Source organism: Aulonocara stuartgranti, assembly GCF_965226115.1.
Source record: "Aulonocara stuartgranti genome assembly, chromosome: 1".
Classification (NCBI taxonomy): Eukaryota; Metazoa; Chordata; class Actinopteri; order Cichliformes; family Cichlidae; genus Aulonocara; species Aulonocara stuartgranti.
The window spans coordinates 7023885-7042211 of NC_138939.1; the positions used below are offsets into that span (position 1 = coordinate 7023885).

Below are 18327 nucleotides of genomic sequence, written 5' to 3' on the forward strand. Positions count from 1 at the left end.
TGTGAAGGAGGTCTCACTCTGTGCTCAGAAGGCACTCCTCCTCTCCTCCTTTCTACTTAATGTATGCAAGCATAGAACAACTAAAACATATTTGTCACTTAATTGAAAGGCTCATGAGTATTAATAGTTAAAACATGAGTTGCTTTCCACTGATTATTTAGTTGTCACATTGTAGTTCCATATATAAAAATAAATGAATAAATTGCATCTCCGCTCACACTTTGTCATTATGAATTACATTTTAATCAAAGAAGAGTAATGGTGACAAATAATTTAATTTCTTTGCTGCGAGTCTGTTAAATATACACCTACATGGAGATATTTATCTTAGCTTAAAATAAAGACTGCAAACAGGGAAACATTTAGTCTGGCTCACCCACAAAACAGAAAGAAAAAGCACCCTACCAGCGCCACTAAAGCCTTCCAATCTTCTCACATTCTTACACTTGTTTATCTAAGCTAACAGTCAAGCATATACAGTGGGGCAAAAAAGTATTTAGTCAGCCACCGATTGTGCAAGTTCCCCCACCTAAAATGCTGACAGAGGTCAGTAATTTGCACCAGAGGTACACTTCAACTGTGAGAGACAGAATGTGAAAAAAAAATCCATGAATCCACATGGTAGGATTTGTAAAGAATTTATTCGTAAATCAGGGTGGAAAATAAGTATTTGGTCAATAACAAAAATACAACTCAATACTTTGTAACATAACCTTTGTTGGCAATAACAGAGGTCAAACGTTTACTATAGGTCTTTACCAGGTTTGCACACACAGTAGCTGGTATTTTGGCCCATTCCTCCATGCAGATCTTCTCGAGAGCAGTGATGTTTTGGGGCTGTCGCCGAGCAACACGGACTTTCAACTCCCGCCACAGATTTTCTATGGGGTCGAGGTCTGGAGACTGGCTAGGCCACTTCAGGGCTTTCAAATGCTTCTTACGGAGCCACTCCTTTGTTGCCCGGGCGGTGTGTTTTGGATCATTGTCATGTTGGAAGACCCAGCCTCGTTTCATCTTCAAAGTTCTCACTGATGGAAGGAGGTTTTGGCTCAAAATCTCACGATACATGGCCCCATTCATTCTGTCCTTAACACGGATCAGTCATCCTGTCCCCTTGGCAGAAAAACAGCCCCATAGCATGATGTTTCCACCCCCATGCTTCACAGTAGGTATGGTGTTCTTGGGATGCAACTCAGTATTCTTCTTCCTCCAAACACGACGAGTTGAGTTTATACCAAAAAGTTCTACTTTGGTTTCATCTGACCACATGACATTCTCCCAATCCTCTGCTGTATCATCCATGTGCTCTCTGGCAAACTTCAGACGGGCCTGGACGTGCACTGGCTTCAGCAGCGGAACACGTCTGGCACTGCGGGATTTGATTCCCTGCCGTTGTAGTGTGTTACTGATGGTGACCTTTGTTACTTTGGTCCCAGCTCTCTGCAGGTCATTCACCAGGTCCCCCCGTGTGGTTCTGGGATCTTTGCTCACCGTTCTCATGATCATTTTGACCCCACGGGATGAGATCTTGCGTGGAGCCCCAGATCGAGGGAGATTATCAGTGGTCTTGTATGTCTTCCATTTTCTGATGATTGCTCCCACAGTTGATTTTTTCACACCAAGCTGCTTGCCTATTGTAGATTCACTCTTCCCAGTCTGGTGCACGTCTACAATACTTTTCCTGGTGTCCTTCGAAAGCTCTTTGGTCTTGGCCATGGCGGAGTTTGGAGTCTGACTGTTTAAGGCTGTGGACAGGTGTCTTTTATACAGATGATGAGTTCAAACAGGTGCCATTCATACAGGTAACGAGTGGGGGACAGAAAAGCTTCTTACAGAAGACGTTACAGGTCTGTGAGAGCCAGAGATTTTCCATGTTTGAGGTGACCAAATACTTATTTTCCACCCTGATTTACCAATAAATTCTTTACAAATCCTACCATGTGAATTCATGGATTTTTTTTTCACATTCTGTCTCTCACAGTTGAAGTGTACCTCTGGTGCAAATTACTGACCTCTGTCATCATTTTAAGTGGGGGAACTTGCACAATCGGTGGCTGACTAAATACTTTTTTGCCCCACTGTAGACTTACCACACAGTTCTGTCAATATCTCAAAAAAACCTCGTCAAAAATAACTTTACTTTCATAGCTTAATAGCTTCAGTCTTGTTTCTGTATATCTAAATGAACTATCCATGTGGTGGTTAGTGGTGGTGAACACCATGGAGCTGAATCAGAGAAGCTGCTCAGCTGCCTGACCAGTAAATGGTGCCACAGAAGGTGGTCAAGATTATCCAAAAAAAAAAAAAGACAAAACTTTGGTGCCTTCAAAAGTGTCGAGTTGGCAGCCAATCACAGAGTCAGTCTACTCTCCCTGTGGAACACAGCAAAGTACATTATGTTCCCCACAACTGAGTGATAGAAAATCTCCACCACTAAAGAAATGGAGCCTGCTCATCCTGTTCTTATACACAGCCTCTGTGTTGGTCTTCCAGTTTAACTTGTTGTCAATATCCTGTCCCAGAATGGACACGTGTAGCCATTCTTTTCCACCTGAAGTTAGTAATGGAAGTAAAAAAATAAGGTTTAAAGACATCCATATATTATGACTTAAACTGCTGTTTATAATAGAGTATAATAGAGTTATGAGCAAAAACATACCTGAGGTTTTAAATTGTAGAAGTCATAAATGGCCCAACATTGTCATTGTAGTTAGTAAAATAATTTATTCACTGGGTTGATATTACTAAACAAAGAAAATGCAGCTTTTCATAGCATATTACTGTAACAAAATTCTGCAAATGGAGCAATTTTATATATTTTTAGAAAAATATTTTTCAAAAATTTAATGCATGAAATTGGATCTTTGCTAGTGCTGTCTGCCCTCTAGGGCTAAGGGTGGGTATTTCATGACATGTTGCATTACAATGATTAATTTTTCCATTTAGGGTAGCATATAAAATAAGCAACAAAATCTTATACTGTGCTTTGGTGTAGGTCTATTTTGAGTCTGAAATCTTTGCTTGTTTGGAGCTCTCAGGTCTAATGTATTTAGATTATAAGGCCTTTGGTCTGATGTATGGCTGATGTAGTTTGTCAATTGACATGTACCTTTTTGGAGATCTGTGGTCTAAACATGTGTCTATTTCGGGATGTGTGATTTGATGCTGGTGTTGAGCAGCCCTGCTCTGCATCAACTAATGAGCTGCTGTTTGCTCGCCCACCTTTTGCCTCTCTCTCCCTGTCTGTCTCTCTCCCCCTCTCTCTCTTTCTCATTCTCCCATAATGTATTCTTTCAGTGCATAATACAACCCCTTTGGGAACACAGGTTTCCTTTTGGAGATGAAATTTCATGCAGCATCTTTACATATTCTGCCACACATCTCCTCTATTTAGAGCATTCACATCAGCGTACATTTCAAGTGTGTTTAACCAATACGTGTGAGTGTGTTTATGCAGATGTAAAAATTTCTTAAATCTGCAAGTGTGTGTGTTTGCATGTGTGATTGCATGTGTGATATCACAGGAAATAAGTCAGACCTGCAACATCCTTGGCTCCCTGTTGCTATAGCGACACGTCTGGATACAGGAGCATCTAATGTCTTCCATACAAATTAACATATTAGACTGTGTGTGAGTGTGTATGTGTGTGTGTGAGAGAGAGAGAGAGAGAGAAAATATTAAAACTGCATACTCTATTGTGTGTATTTGGCACTTTTTATTTATTATTTTATTTGTTTTATTATGTTATTTAAATTATATATCACACTGTTTATACAATTTCCATGTTTTTTAGACACATTCTAATAATGGTCTTATGCTCTGTAATACAATCCTGATGTTACTGATATATGTAGAAAACTGTTCATTTTAAAATTTTTACTAATTAGGTATCCATATTTTGATAATCAACCTGTTATCTATTTGCTGAATTATATTTTGAGTTGCTCCTTTAAGGTTTAATATATGTATCATAAATTACATCATGTCATTTCCTGTGACTGAATAAATCATTTCTTCCTCCTCTTATAGATGCTCTTACTTTTATATCAGTTCAAAGCAGCAATAATGTGCAGAATATATGAGTCACTGAGCGAGTGTTGCTCTGAAACTACAGCAAAGAAAACAATGATCAGATAAAATGATTCTCTCATGATGTAATAGAGCACTTTGATGCTTCATATACAGCTAATAGGATTCAATGTTGTACACTGCTTTATGATAAACGGCTATTTTAAAACCCTTACAGAGAGGTTATATGATTTAATAAATGTATTCATAGATGCCTGATGTTCATATTTAAACTAATTCAAGGTTCTGGTCAAATCACTTGTAAGTCTCTGGTTGTTTGCTATTGAATTTAATGGCTTCCTAAGCCGGAGGGTTTCCTTAAGTCAATTGAATTATTTGACTTGAAAGCGGTCAACTTACTTTTATTGAGTTGGCTGAGCCCTGAAGCTCCACTCAGCCAGGGCTGGTCCCTTTTCTTTGTCAATAGTACTTTGCCTTATTTTCATCCATTAATACAGGCATGTGGATTCTCATTGCAATTAGGCTGTTTAATTTTTTTCTTACTAAAATGTGGCTTTGTTATTTAAAGAAAATACTCCGACCTCTTTGGTTCTTTGGACACTTGCAGATCCATTTTTAAATGAATAAATGTGTTTTCCCCATTAATACACTCAGCAACCTGTAATGACAAAGTGAAAATGTGTTTTGTTTGGGTTTTTGTTTTTGTTTTTTGTACATTTATACTTACTGAAAACTTCTCATATTCAGTATTTAGCACTTCAGTTTGTAATAAGGTGAACTGGAAATCAGACCTCAAAGCGCTGTATCTGGTGAACGCCTTATCATCTAGCTAATACAATTCTAATGGTAAAGTATGGCAGTTGCTGTTTTAGTTGGGGGTTGCTGTTGGGGTGCCTCTCAGAACCAGGAACAGGGAGTTGGTCAGAACTGTAGAAGATGAATACCCCTTCAGACTGAAATTGATTGACACTGTCCACCCCCAAAATAACACACACACATCATTTGCTCTAGCTGTTTTTATACTCTATAGTTATGTGTCAAAGCAACTTTTAGAAATGGGTTCTCCCATAAACTTGACAAAATTGTGTAAGTTGAATTTTGTGGGCGATCGTGGCTCGTGGCTCAAGAGTTGGGAGTTCGCCTTGTAATTGGAAGGTTGCCGGTTCGAGCCCCGGCTTGGACAGTCTCGGTCGTTGTGTCCTTGGGCAAGACACTTCACCCGTTGCCTACTGGTGGTGGTCAGAGGGCCCGGTGGCGCCAGTGTCCGGCAGCCTCGCCTCTGTTAGTGCGCCCCAGGGTGGCTGTGGCTACAATGTAGCTTGCCGTGAATGTGTGGGTGAATGACTGGATGTGTAAAGCGCTTTGAGGTCTTTAGGGACTAGTAAAAGTGCTATACAAATACAGGCCATTTGCCATTTTGTAACTTGTTTTGACATTGCAAAACATTTTATTTACCGTAATTGTCGGGCTATAAGCCGCTACTTTTTGCACAAGCTTTGAACCCTGCGGCTTTTAGTCAGGTGCGGCTTTTCTATGGATTGTCCATGATTTTTGTCATATCGTAAGACGATTTGTTTTGTGTGTTCCGCTGTTGTACGGCACTACGTTGCCTGGCGGAAGGATCGGGGTTCAAGAGTGGTATGTTAGTCACATGTCCGTCCGAATCTATTTTTCTGGTGTGCTGTAGGTTATTGTTATGTACTACATGTGCAAATATGTACCCATAACTTGTTTTTCAAAATATTAATAAAAGTGATGTCTCCAAACAGCCATCTCTTTCCTGACAATTCCCTTTGTGCATATTCTCTTACATATGATAAGTCAACATTGAAACACCTGCGGCTTTTAGTCAGGTGCGGCTAATGTATGTACAAAACAGGATTTTCCCCTTATTTTATCTTGTGCAGCTAATATTTAGGTGCGCTTTGTAGTCCGGGAAATACGGTATATAGAAACAAAAAAAAAAGCATTCTGTTTTTTCCTAACATTAACTGAATCCAAAGCCTGTAGAGTCATTGCTGCCACTATGTCTCCTTCTGTGTATTCAGGTAAGGTTCTGAATGCTTAAATAAGGGATTTAAACATTTCGGTCTTAAATTATAAATTTGCAAACATCTATAAAGGCATAAACTTGTGCTTATAGTTCATTGCTTCTAGATTGATGGGGAAATGCCAGTTTTATCTGTTTAAAAATAAATCTAGAACATTGCAAAAAAAAAAAAAAAAAACCCAAAGAGACTAAAAGTTTCCCTTTAGCTTAAAAGGGGGAGAAAAATGTCAAAATGACCCCACAAAGCTTTGCCATTGGGTTTCTGGAACTAAAAGACCTCGGAAATGGAACAGAAGAAATTGTACAAAAGCAGAACAAACATGACATCAAGGAAGGGACCTAAAATAATTCACATAAAATAACTCGATTTAACATTCCTTTTGTTTTTCTTTCTTCCACAGAAACTTGTCAAAGAATCCTCTCACCACTCTGTCATGGCAGCTCTTCCAGCACCTCCAACTCCAAGAGCTGTAAGTCTCGTCTGATCTGTCTCGCTGCCTTTTGTTTGTATTTTATTACAGCACTTTATCACTGCTCCCTACGTACTATCAGCCTCAATACAAATTGTCTTCACCGCATACCATTATAATTCCTGTCTTTGTTGTACAAAACCTCTAATTTGTCGGAGCGCATGCAGAAGACTGGCCCTATAGGCACTATAGTGGCACTGTGATCTTATAAGTCATTTGTTGACTTAATTAACGTGCACAAAGGAAATTTAATGGCCTGGTAGGAGAAGGGAATCTCACCCCGTTTCCTTGTTTGTTATGAATATTTTAGTGATCATTGTGTTTATGAAATGAGTTTGCTCTTTCACCACCAGGGAGAACATTGCGATGTGGACCCGCTTGTAATTTACACATCATTACGCCTGTCAGCGCTGTCCATCATATGAACCTTAGCTGCTCCCCGAACGCTTGCGCTCCTCATATGCGCCTCCTGGCATATAAAACTGTGGTATAGCAGGATGTGATACAAGGCTATTTCAAGCAGGCCTCCTTATTGTGCTATTTTCAGAGGTAGAAGCAGAGCAGGCCCACAGAGAGCACGACACAATGCTGATCTCTGGTCGTACACTGCAAACAGCAGAGCAGAGGGATAACCCTACAAACATGTTGTAGGCTTGCATTTTGGACATTTAGCTTCAAACGTAACCCTCACACTTGCAGGACTCACCAATATTACGGAGAGATGTTTTTTGTTCTGTGTAGGAAGCAGCTCACACCATACCCTATAACAGAGCTACACAAGTGTCGTCTCACTGTGGGCCCGCATTGGAGGCAGATGGGTCTCTGAATCCCTCTTTGTGCCTGTTATTGGGTTGTGAATTTTATTCCTGACTGAAAATGGCAATTCTTCACATTTGTTGTCTTACCAGCTGTCCAGTTCTCAATCTAGTTTGGCATTTGGCTCATCTTATTATTCATACAGGGTCTAACTTATATATAAAATATCTTTTCCAAAGTTTTTTCACAATTTTCCTCTTCCAGATCACAGCGTAAAATATAGCTTTACAAATGATTATTAAAGGCCTTGAAAGCCTGGGATCCCACATGAGCAGTATTTTTTGTCTTTTTCACGAGAGATTTCTCTATTTGTGTTTTTCTCTCTATGTCAACTCATCATTTTTTAACCTTGGCTTTATTTATTCATGAATGCATTATGTTCTAAAGAAATCCTTAAAAAGCAAAGTTAAGTCAAAATCTCTGGGGCTTTAAGTAAGCATATTCAATAACTGGAATAGCCCTTTTTTTAAGAAGTTGCATACTATTGTAAATCTGTAGCATTGTTCTGCCAGAAAAGGTTGGCTGAGATTAAGTTATTTGGCGCCGTCTGGTTGAGGTGTTTCTGGCATGTCCAATTAGGGTCACAATCAAGAGATTACATCTCTTGGCTGGCTTGGGAACGCTGTGGTGTGGCCAGTGAGTGGGGAAACGGTCCGGGCATCTCTTATTAGACGCTGCCCCTCCGACCCAGACCCAGATATGCATGCATGCACGGCTGCATGGATGGATGCATGAATTATGAGAGATTTTCACTGAAAAATCTTTTCTCCAGTCGCACAGGCTGCAAAAAAATTTAACAACACATAGTTTAACTAGACCAATACTGAATATATAGAAACATGCATAAGATTCATCTGCAAAGAAACTAATAGCCAAAACTGCAGAATAAATCTTATTTCTCTTTTTGCCATAAATAACAAACAGCAGCACAGCAACAGCACATAATGCATTTTTTGTATTAATACATTGTAGCTTTAATTTCACACACAAGATCCAGAACTTTTTCCCTAAGTAAACACTGAAGGCTGCAGTGTAATTCAACAATTAAATGACCTGAAATCACAATGTAAATCACACAAAGCAGAGTAAAATAGTAAGCTCAGTTTCTTCCTGAACCAAATCACTGTTACAGCTCACAGGGCACGATTTGCTCTGATGTGCAATCCTATTTCTTCTTAAGCAACCATTCTAGATGCGTACAAATGGTGCCTTTGTTTTCCTACATGAAAAGCAGGGCCAGGGTGATGCCCGTGTTTCTACTGAATGCTGATGAGGAGTGAGGGCTTATGTCTATTCCATTTTGTGTGTTTAGTTAAGAGGTGTCAGTCGAAGTGGCGTGGCGGCACAGACGTGGGTCGAGGCGTTATGCAAAAAGGAAACCATGTGGAATCAGGCCTTGCTAATAGGAAATGAGTCACTCTATCATGAGCTGGCGACGTGTCCCTGACATCATTACTCTCTTTACCGTGTCTGTATGGTCACCCGAAACCAAATTGGCTTGGAAAGTGCCAATCATTCAATCATGCCAAATGAATCCTGCTCACCGGACAGCTATTGCCTTTAATTATTAGAATATTTCAAAATGCAGTATCAATGATAAATGCCCACCCGTGTTGCTCAACCACACTGATATTATGTAAATAGAGGAAGATCAAACCGGCTGAAATAATTTCCGTTTTATGTGACGAAAGGAGAGCGTGGCCCTTTGCCACGACGGTGTCGCTAAACCGTGTTATCTCAGTCACTCTAGGCACTGTTATTGTAATTATATTTCATTCTTTTTTTAACAATGAAAGTGAACCAATTTCAAAGCTGCAACACAGTGGTGACAGTGACCTGCAATGAATAGGAAATGTGCAAATGGTTTAATTTAAGCCTGGAACTCCTTTAAATAACAGCGTCTCTGTTGGTTAATTCATTGTATGTATCATTACTGCTACTTAAAGCATTGCTCTAATTGCTTTCACAAGTTGTTGTGAATGAGAATAAAGGGGGGAAATGATGCGTACCACATGGCACGTGCAAATAACAGTTTTTAAAAAAAAGAATTTAATTAATACAGATCAAACGCTGACCAGGAAGATGATACAAAAAAAAACGATAAAAGTACTCACTGACAACACCATTAAGCAACACACAGTTTCATCAAAGGAGCACTGATTGGTCAAGTTTGGAATTAAACGCTGCATTTCCTGCTTCTGAGTGCTGCTTTACACATACCGGTAATTAAACTGGTGTAAAGCATGTTTCCGTCAGTAGAAAGTGGTGCGCAACAGCTGCTTTAACATGGAGGCATGACTCCTGTTAACCTCAAACACCCTCTACATTTTCAGTAGCTTGCTGTGGTTCAGATACGTTGAACCTGCACCTCATTCACCAAATATTACAGTGGATCCATTACAACGAGACAACATTGAAGAGGGTGAAGGAGTTGTTATCATTCAATGTGTTTACTCTTATCAAACACTTCTTATCAAGCCCACTAACGTGTAACTCTAAAACAGTTACTTTGTTTTGCAGGTTGGTTGCACAGATATTTCACACTCCTTGCAATATCTTAATATCAGTAACAATGGCAATACTATCAGGGAAATCTCAATAATCTCAAGTCTTTTGTGACTCCTGTGAAAGGCTTCAACATCACATTGAAGCCATACAATGGATGTCTGCTGTGTGCTGCCTCTGGATGAGACACAGATAATCGGCTCTGCCTTTTTGTCTGTGTGCCCTTTAGCCAAAGGACTGGAGCTACTGCGATGTGGTGCAAACCCAGCCAATCATAAGCCATACAACGGCTGCAAATATTCTTCTTCTTTAGCAACTGACGCGATCTGCCTGAGGCAACGCGCCTCTCGAATCCCTTTATTCTGTTAGCGGCTCTTTAATCCCAACTCTCAGGGAAGCAGCGGCCGACGCAAAGTCAAACATTCAAACCTCTCGCTGCAAAATGGAATTTTCTTTGAGTATGTGTGAAGTATGAATGGATCAAACTGGTAATCTTGTGATATGGCTGCCAGGTGATTAGAAAGAATTAAATGCCGAATTTCCAAGAGCAGCATGACAGGTAAATTGCTAAAGTTTAACCTTCGTTTTATTAGGACCTAGTTGCACTCAGGACAGACTTACTTAAATGCATGACATTTACATGGACTTTTCAGAAACATCAAAGACTGACTCACATGAGGGTAAAGGAGTATTAAAATGTTAAATGTGGTGGAAAAGACTTGACTGGGGGCAGCAGTGGCCTAGACTTTCAAGAGGTCACCACATGCTCTGAAACTCAGACTGCTGGGTACAATCTGTGCAGAGGGAAGAAAACGTGTCAAGTTGTCAACACAGATCTTTGTGAAAGCAGCCACGAGTAAAAATTTAAAATACAAGGCCTTTCCCTTTTAAAACAATACCTCTGAACTACTGGTGGGGCATAGAGACACTTAACACTTGGCTGAAAAAGCTCTGTCACACCAGATGATGTCTTTACTGTTGTAGGGTCATCTTTTAGTTTGGCTTAATCTCTTAGTTTGACACAGGACAGCTGGAGGAAATTTACTGTATCGCCTGTAGCACGCTTTGTATGCTTACATACATCAAAACCAGTTTAGGTTCTGTGGATCTATTGTGCTTTTTCCGTATTTTCCATCATATTCTGTTACAATGGCCAAAGTTTAAAAAATGAGAAGAGCATATGTACAAGTTATGCCTGTGAGCCAAATCTCCTTTTTCATACTATAATAACTTGGTTTCTGAGATTTATTTTTTCTACACTTGGCTCTGTGTGATGTTATTGAGAAGGGATATCAGGTACACCAATCTGGCTTTGAGCAGCAAGCCCTACACTAGTCAACCTCCTGTTAGGGAGAAGCAGCCAATCTCAAGATAGTTGGCTTAACCAACTATCTTGCCGATTTGCAACAGTTAAAAACTAACAACCTGATTACCCCACATACATATTTTATGAGTTTTTTTTACTCAGAAGTAACACTGCAGGACTTGGTTGTGCATTAGCAGCAAAAAGTTTCATTTGAGCCTGAGAGGGTTAAAGGCAGGTTGGCCTTAAAGAGAAGGAAACTAAAATGATTAACGTTGTTTCAGATGGTGCAGTTCCTCAATTCAACCAATCAATTCCCAGTATGTTAATAAAATGATGAATAAAAGTGAAAAATATGAATTATTTTGAGCTGTGAAATATGCAAATCTCCTCTAGTAAAGTCCAAGAATAAAAAATATGGATCTGAATGAGCATAACTGGCCCGCTTAAACATTTAAACAGTCATACCAAGCTCACGAGTGTGCGTTTACACCTGTGTAATAATTACCCTGCCCCACATACAGTGAAGAAAACTGTCAGATACATGAATACCTAAAAACTGAAAGCCCAACCGCTTTTACATGGCATAGAATTTATACAATTAAAATGTGAGTAATTGTAATGGTATACAGGAAACAATCCCATGGCAGCATGACAGAAGCTCTCACTTGACGCGATTGCTCTGACTTTAGGTATGACTGTGTGATAGATTCATATAAAATGCACTTTGCATTTGTGGTAGTATAAATAGTTGTTTCAATGTATACTGATTATCTGTATGTTTACTTTCCACCATATCTGTGATGATGCACTTAAGGTATTTAGAGAAGTTTGATTAAAGCCAGTAAGTTAAAATTGAATTAAAAGCTAAATACATAATATTAAAGGTTCCCATCAGATGTTTGGTAATAGATGAACATGTTCTGCTTTGAATCATATTTTGTGTCTAAGTTAAAATTGTTTAGATGGATTCACCCTCAGTGAAACATCTGTGTATCAGTACACAAATATGAAAATATACATGGTGCAATTTTTAATATTAGAGTTGGGAAAGTTCTGAGGATATCTGAATAAGGCATGATGTCACAAATCGTGTTTTCAGGGTCACAGCTCAAGCTCAGGTTTTAAGAGAATCATGTAAAGATTTTCAGTTGAGGAATCTGAAAACAGCTAGTATCAAAGTCTGCTCATTCACCAGTCTGTGTGTCTAAAAAATTCACAAGAAGCAGAAAAGACCAAAACCTGTTTCTGAATTTCAGGAGAATGTAACAAACAGCAAAATAGTAGAGCCCAAACCAAACCCCTTAAAACTGGTGCTGCTAAATTGAGGTGCTGTATTTTTAGAGTCATCAGCCTATTTTCAATGAAATTTGAAAAATCAGATATTCCTTGAAATGATAAAGCATCGTGATTCAAGGGGTATAAACTATTCCAGGATACCAGTAACTCTGCAACAATAGTTCCTTAATTATAATCAAATGTGCACAAAAATAAAACAATCATTTCCTGCCTTTTCACCATAGGGGCACGCACTTGTTAAATCACAGTTTTCACTTTAAACTGAGTCAAACAAACAAAATGCTTCTAAGCTTTTAGTCGTTTTTAGTAACATTGAGGTTCAATGTTAAGGGTTTAATTTATTTCTGATGTTTTCCCTTTCAGTTTCCATTCTCTTCCCAAACAGTGTTTTTGTGCCCTGTAAACAACACTTTTACAAAATGGCCTGCCATGTGTTAATTTGAAAATTAAATGGCTTGGTTGTGTTTTTCCAAATAGTGAGTGTCTAGGAGGGATTGGGTGGTATTAAAGTAAAAATAAGCTAATAATTTGCTTATTTTATCAGTTGTTCACTGGCATAATAAGCAACAGATTTGTTGTTAATGATTTATATTTAGATTTGTCATTCAATTTTTTTCTCTGAGCATTAAGTGTCAATATTTTGTTATTAATTTGCATTCTCTGATGTCAAAATTGTTACACATTGGTAAAGCTACGAAATTCTAATTTATTCCATCAGACTTTCTCACTTTGTGCCAGATGTTGGGTGTAAGTTTTGTGGGTTGCTAAAATGAGAGAAAGAAAATATCAATTTTCCTGTTGATGTCAGAACATGCTTAATCTGACCGAGGGGGAAGAGCTAAAACTCCATGTCGAGTGACAGAGCTACACCAAAGCTCAGTATAAACTAAATGAGGAGCGTCTGAACTGTGACTCATGTAAGGCTACTCTAATAGAACCCAAGAATGAAAATGTGCTGTGTGAAATGAGCAGAGTAATTTCCCTGTTTATTATGATGACTTAAAGCAGATAGTGTAATTATATGATACAGTAAAGTTGTAAGCAATATAGTTGCCTATTTACTCATTTGGTTGATACTTTGAAGTACTTCATTTGTTACACCAGTGAACCACTGAAGATCTTTATTACTAAAAACAGCTGGAAATAATATAAAAATGAAAATATACATTTGCTGTGGGTTGACAAAGCAGTCTCTGTCTGGTTGCTCTTTAAGCACAGTAGGTGAAGCAAGTGCAAAGAAGGCATGGATTCTGGCAGTCAAAACAACATTATTTTAAGAGGGTGTACTGGAATAGTAAGCATAGAAGTGTTCAGGCTACAGGTAGTAAAATAAGAGCTATCCATTAAAGCAAATTACAGTAATGACAGTACTATATAGATGCCAGCCTATAAAGGGGTATTGCATACATCTTTCGCCACAAATACTACAATCATAAAAGCGTTTCATGAAAACAGCAGCTGAAGAATAAAAAGAATCCCAACTGAAACTGAAACTGGGAAAAACACCTTAAGCTCTTGCTCACTTGGTCCATTTTTCCTACGTGTAGCCTTCCCTGACATGTCTCTGGTGTCCCCACTCCTCTCCACGATTGCTGTGCAGGAGCTGTTGTCGATAAGCCAAAATCAGGTTTGTCTCTTGAGACAAATTATCCCTTAGTGGCTTGAAAAAGAAAATAAAAGAGTAAGGCAACGAGAGAAAAGCTGCAGGGACACTGACTGACCAGAACAGTGCAACTTTAAAGAAAAGCAATGACGAGACAAAACAGTGATTTATTTATTTGCAGCATGCCACTTTATCCATGACATAAGCAAAAGATGCAGCGTGAGAGTGATGGAAGCGGTCCAGCAGCAAACAGGAGTGTGAAGAAACGATGATGCACACTTAGCAGAGTGTGCTAAAAGCAAGTGTTCAGGGGAAAATGCTTGTTGTAAATCTGACTTTGTTTGAGTCGACTGTTCATTTTTTCGTTTTTTGACATTTATTCTCCCTGAATACTTTATACTACCCTGTGTCAAGACTTTATCCACTTTCTGCTACACAACAAGACATTTTTGCTGAGGTCAACAAACAGTGCGCTGCTGATTTGAGACCAGTTCATACAACATCTATTTACTGAACCCAATACTTTTGAATAGACGTCTGTTTGTCAGTCAACTTCTTCAAGACTATCCAATCCAATCTGATGGCATGACAGCTCGATTATCTCTTTTCCATGCTGTAATAATAACAATAATAATGACAATACTCACCACACAGTTTGATTGACAAGTGATCTATGTGAAGTGATGTGCAGAAAAACAACAGCAAAGAATGCTCTGCATGAAAATTGGAGACAAAAAATCAGAATAATGTTACCGAAAATCAATAAATAAAGGCCATTTATTATATAATAAAAGCAAAAAGCCTGCCAAACTTTTGCTTATAGTACATTACATGATACCATGATAACCAGGAGATTTAAAACTTAAAGCAAGTTTAATGTGTGTTTAATGCATGAAAGCTTAATTCATTCTAGCAGACTGTAGCTTAAGCTACATGTTGCATCCTTGTTGTTAATCCATGCAAAAGAGCATCTGTGTTGAAATCCAGTCTCATTCCACTGCTATTCTTGGCACAGCATCGTAAACATGTCAAGCACTCTTGTTTTCCTCCCTGCACTCTTTACGCATAGTTTTGCTCTACGTGAATGTCTCTGAAGTGTGAAAAATGGCAATGTATAAGAATTATCTGAGAACTGCTAAGAGCTGCTTCTCAAGTAAATTATACATACAGTTGCTTTGGTTGATTTGCTGGATACTGAGCCAAAAAAACCCCCCCAAAAAACCAACAATACTGCATAATAACATTCACACAGCTTATGAAAAATGCTTTTCTGAGGTAACCTAGCATACTTACAGCTACTTCTATGGAAATAAAAGTAACACTCCATCTCATATTAGATACTTCATTTAGTATACTCTAGATTCAGTATACTATGCTGTAAATTATAATGTAATTTTTCTGATATCTGGCAAAAATCACTTGAAATGACTCAAAAACTGCGTAGCTACATTTCACTAGATTCCTTAAATGAATCAACACCACCATCTTGCACACGCACCAAACAATACCAAAATGCAGTACATGAACAATACAAGGCCTTGTTAACAAAACAAACAAACAAGAAAACAAGCTTTGAGTGGCATCAACATGTTATCTTCCTCCTACTGACCAAATACTTTTTGTCGCTTGTTTTCTACTATGTAGCCAAGATACTAACCACTGAGGAGTACAGTGTTCTGTACTCGAGTGTTTGGAGGTGATGGTTACACTGCACTGTATGCAGCAGTACTCACGGTGACTTGAGATATAACAGAGCTAGGTATGTTAGTCCTACATGTTTGCGTCCTTCCAAAGACAAAAAAAGTTTTATGGTCATTGTTTGGCATGTCTTGTAACAGTTTACCTTTTTATGGTAAAAAGGCATCCAAATGGCAATAACTGTTACCGTAAATACCCTCATACTATCCTCCACTCAGCCATTTTATTTTGTTATCAGTAAAGTGGTTTAGCTAGAAGTCAGCTAAATATTTCATTTCTTCTTGGAGACATTAACATCTGTAGCTGAAGTAAGCAAAAGCCAGTTAAACCGGTAACCCGAGCATTTATAGACTAACATCTTTGTACTGAATTGCCACAAAGCCAGGAACAACAACACCTAGTCAACCCCGGCAGCTCAGCACTGTGGTAAAAATAAGCCAAATAAGGCGATTTATTAAACACATAGGATTTAAAAACTTAAAATAATTCCTCCAGTAAAAGGAGAGGAAGCAGTGCATTCAAGCTGAGATCAAAGCATGCGAACAACAATGAAGTATATGGCTTATCATTGCTTGTGATCCACGGCTCCTCAGCTAAAGCACCTGTGTGTACATTTCCCAGAAAAACAGCCTCCGGTGGTGATCATTACCTCCTCTCTGGAGTAGCAGGGTGGATCGTTAGCCAGCTTGAAGGAAACGCCATGCTGTTAGTTCTCTATATCTGGGGTCACACTGCTGTTTGCTTTTGTTCTTTTCTAAGTCTAATCTGCTCTCCTTCAGACATGTATCAGCTTCCAGCTGTCAGTTTGCTTTCTTTTTTTTTTCCTGTTGTCTTATTGCTTGTTTAGATGGGAGCACTCTAAACTCAAATGGTTCTTTGTTACTGTAGTGCACAGGCTGGGCACACATTTGAAATGCCGGGTTTCTGCTTTCCCATTTAGGTTTGACATCCCTCATTTTTCAGCTGTATCTGTACAGGCGCCGATCAGCTTTACCCAGAGGAATAGTGGGTAATGTATTGAGGTGGTGGTTCTTGTTAATAATGACCATAATTACAGTACAAGAGGGAAAGCCTCAGCCGCCCTACTCTGGTGAGCTTTGATCCCTTGTGGTTCAGCTTGCTCAGCGTTAAATGAAAACCTTTAACCTTGAAATTCTCTTCAGCACCATGATGTGGGGAGGTACCTGTCTTTCCCTAAATGTGTCCTGAAAAGAAATCCGAGCTATGGTTTGTATTACAGTTCGAATTGTGATTCTGAGGCGGTTATTGTCCTTAGAGTTTAGAATTGCCTTTATAAGCTGTTGAATTTTTCTAAAGTAATTTTGTTGGAAGAAAAGCACCATTAAATAAAACATCTTACAGTAAACGAAGATAAACATCTAAGTGAATACAATCAATTTAATTTTATTTATAATCTTCTTGGCATCTTAGTTTGAGTACTTTGTCTTATCGCTTCAGTAAGAAAGATAGATTTTCTGCTCGAGATGTTACCTGAGAGCAAACCTGCAGTGGTAAAATGTATGAATATCCTATAAGTTCCTTTTTATTGCAGTTTTTCATGTTGGAAGGGAACCAGATGAAGGCTCTTTCATAAGCATCGCAGTTTTCCAGAATGAATATATATTTGGTACTATTTTTTTAATTTTTTTTAGCTGAATATATAAGTGATAAAAATCCTGCAACTTAATCTTCCCTTCAAACGTTCCACATAGAAATTGAATCAAGAAAAGACAAAAAAGGTACACCTGCAATGGTAAATGTAACCAGCAGCCATCCGTGGTAGTAGCAGGTAAATCGTAACATGTTATTAAACACCTCAACAGTGGTATTTTATAAAATACACTAAAATATTGATTTGAAATATCAGTTAATAATCAAATTAATAACTGTAATGAAAGTGACATTATTAGTTAGTAAATTTTAAGTATTTGACTTTTCTCAACAACAAAGCTTGGCAGCATTGTACAGTATTAACCTGTGGCCTTTCTCACTCTTACTTTATCACACATTGGGGAAAAATAGCCCGTCTAGCATTTTTTTTTTTTTATAGGTGAAAGTATAATGATAAAAATGTCAAATATAATTATATATGTTTACTGCTAATAAGTGTTAATATTTTGAATAGGTTTTCTGCTGCTGTAATTAAAGGGAAATTGAGTTTACAGTTGGCTGGTGCGGTGGAAGGACCAGTGGGCTCAGTGAGTTAGCTGTCACATAGTGACATATAGTGATACAGTATAAGATCCAGTGGGCAGGTGATAATAACTGAGATCCACCTGTGGGAATCTATTCTCATTACTTTATACTGAGTGGTAGACATAGTCCATACATTATTCATGCTTTCTGCAATATCTTATTGACCTTTGTCAAGGGCATTTGGACAGGCATTCATCTTGACTAAATTGACCAATCACAGCTTCCAAATTGGACATATGCAAAATGCAGAGGTGGCATACTGTGTTGAATAATGTGGCCCTTTGGTGCACCCGTCTGTGAGACTGAAACGTATGCACAGTGGAACCTCGTGATACCTGTCTGACGCTAATGCAGCCT

The 18327-nt window shown here is 38.5% G+C and overlaps 1 protein-coding gene and 1 long non-coding RNA gene across 5 annotated transcripts in view; one reads left to right on the top strand and one right to left on the bottom strand.

The window, feature by feature from the left end:
- ntrk3b (neurotrophic tyrosine kinase, receptor, type 3b) overlaps positions 1-18327 on the top strand; it is a 222188-nt gene that overhangs the window by 93406 nt on the left and 110455 nt on the right. For all 3 annotated transcript variants that reach the window (XM_082528888.1, XM_082528887.1, XM_082528889.1), the window contains exon 4: positions 6482-6550. In XM_082528888.1, the coding sequence (XP_082385014.1) occupies positions 6482-6550 (69 nt within the window). The remainder of the gene's footprint in view (positions 1-6481; positions 6551-18327) is intronic.
- The window catches only part of LOC309703996, a 44613-nt gene continuing 39753 nt past the window's right edge, over positions 13468-18327 (bottom strand). For both annotated transcript variants that reach the window (XR_014276104.1, XR_014276105.1), the window contains exons 4-5: positions 14724-14789; positions 13468-14133 (exon numbers count right to left, since the gene is read on the bottom strand). This is a non-coding gene — a long non-coding RNA (uncharacterized lncRNA). The remainder of the gene's footprint in view (positions 14134-14723; positions 14790-18327) is intronic.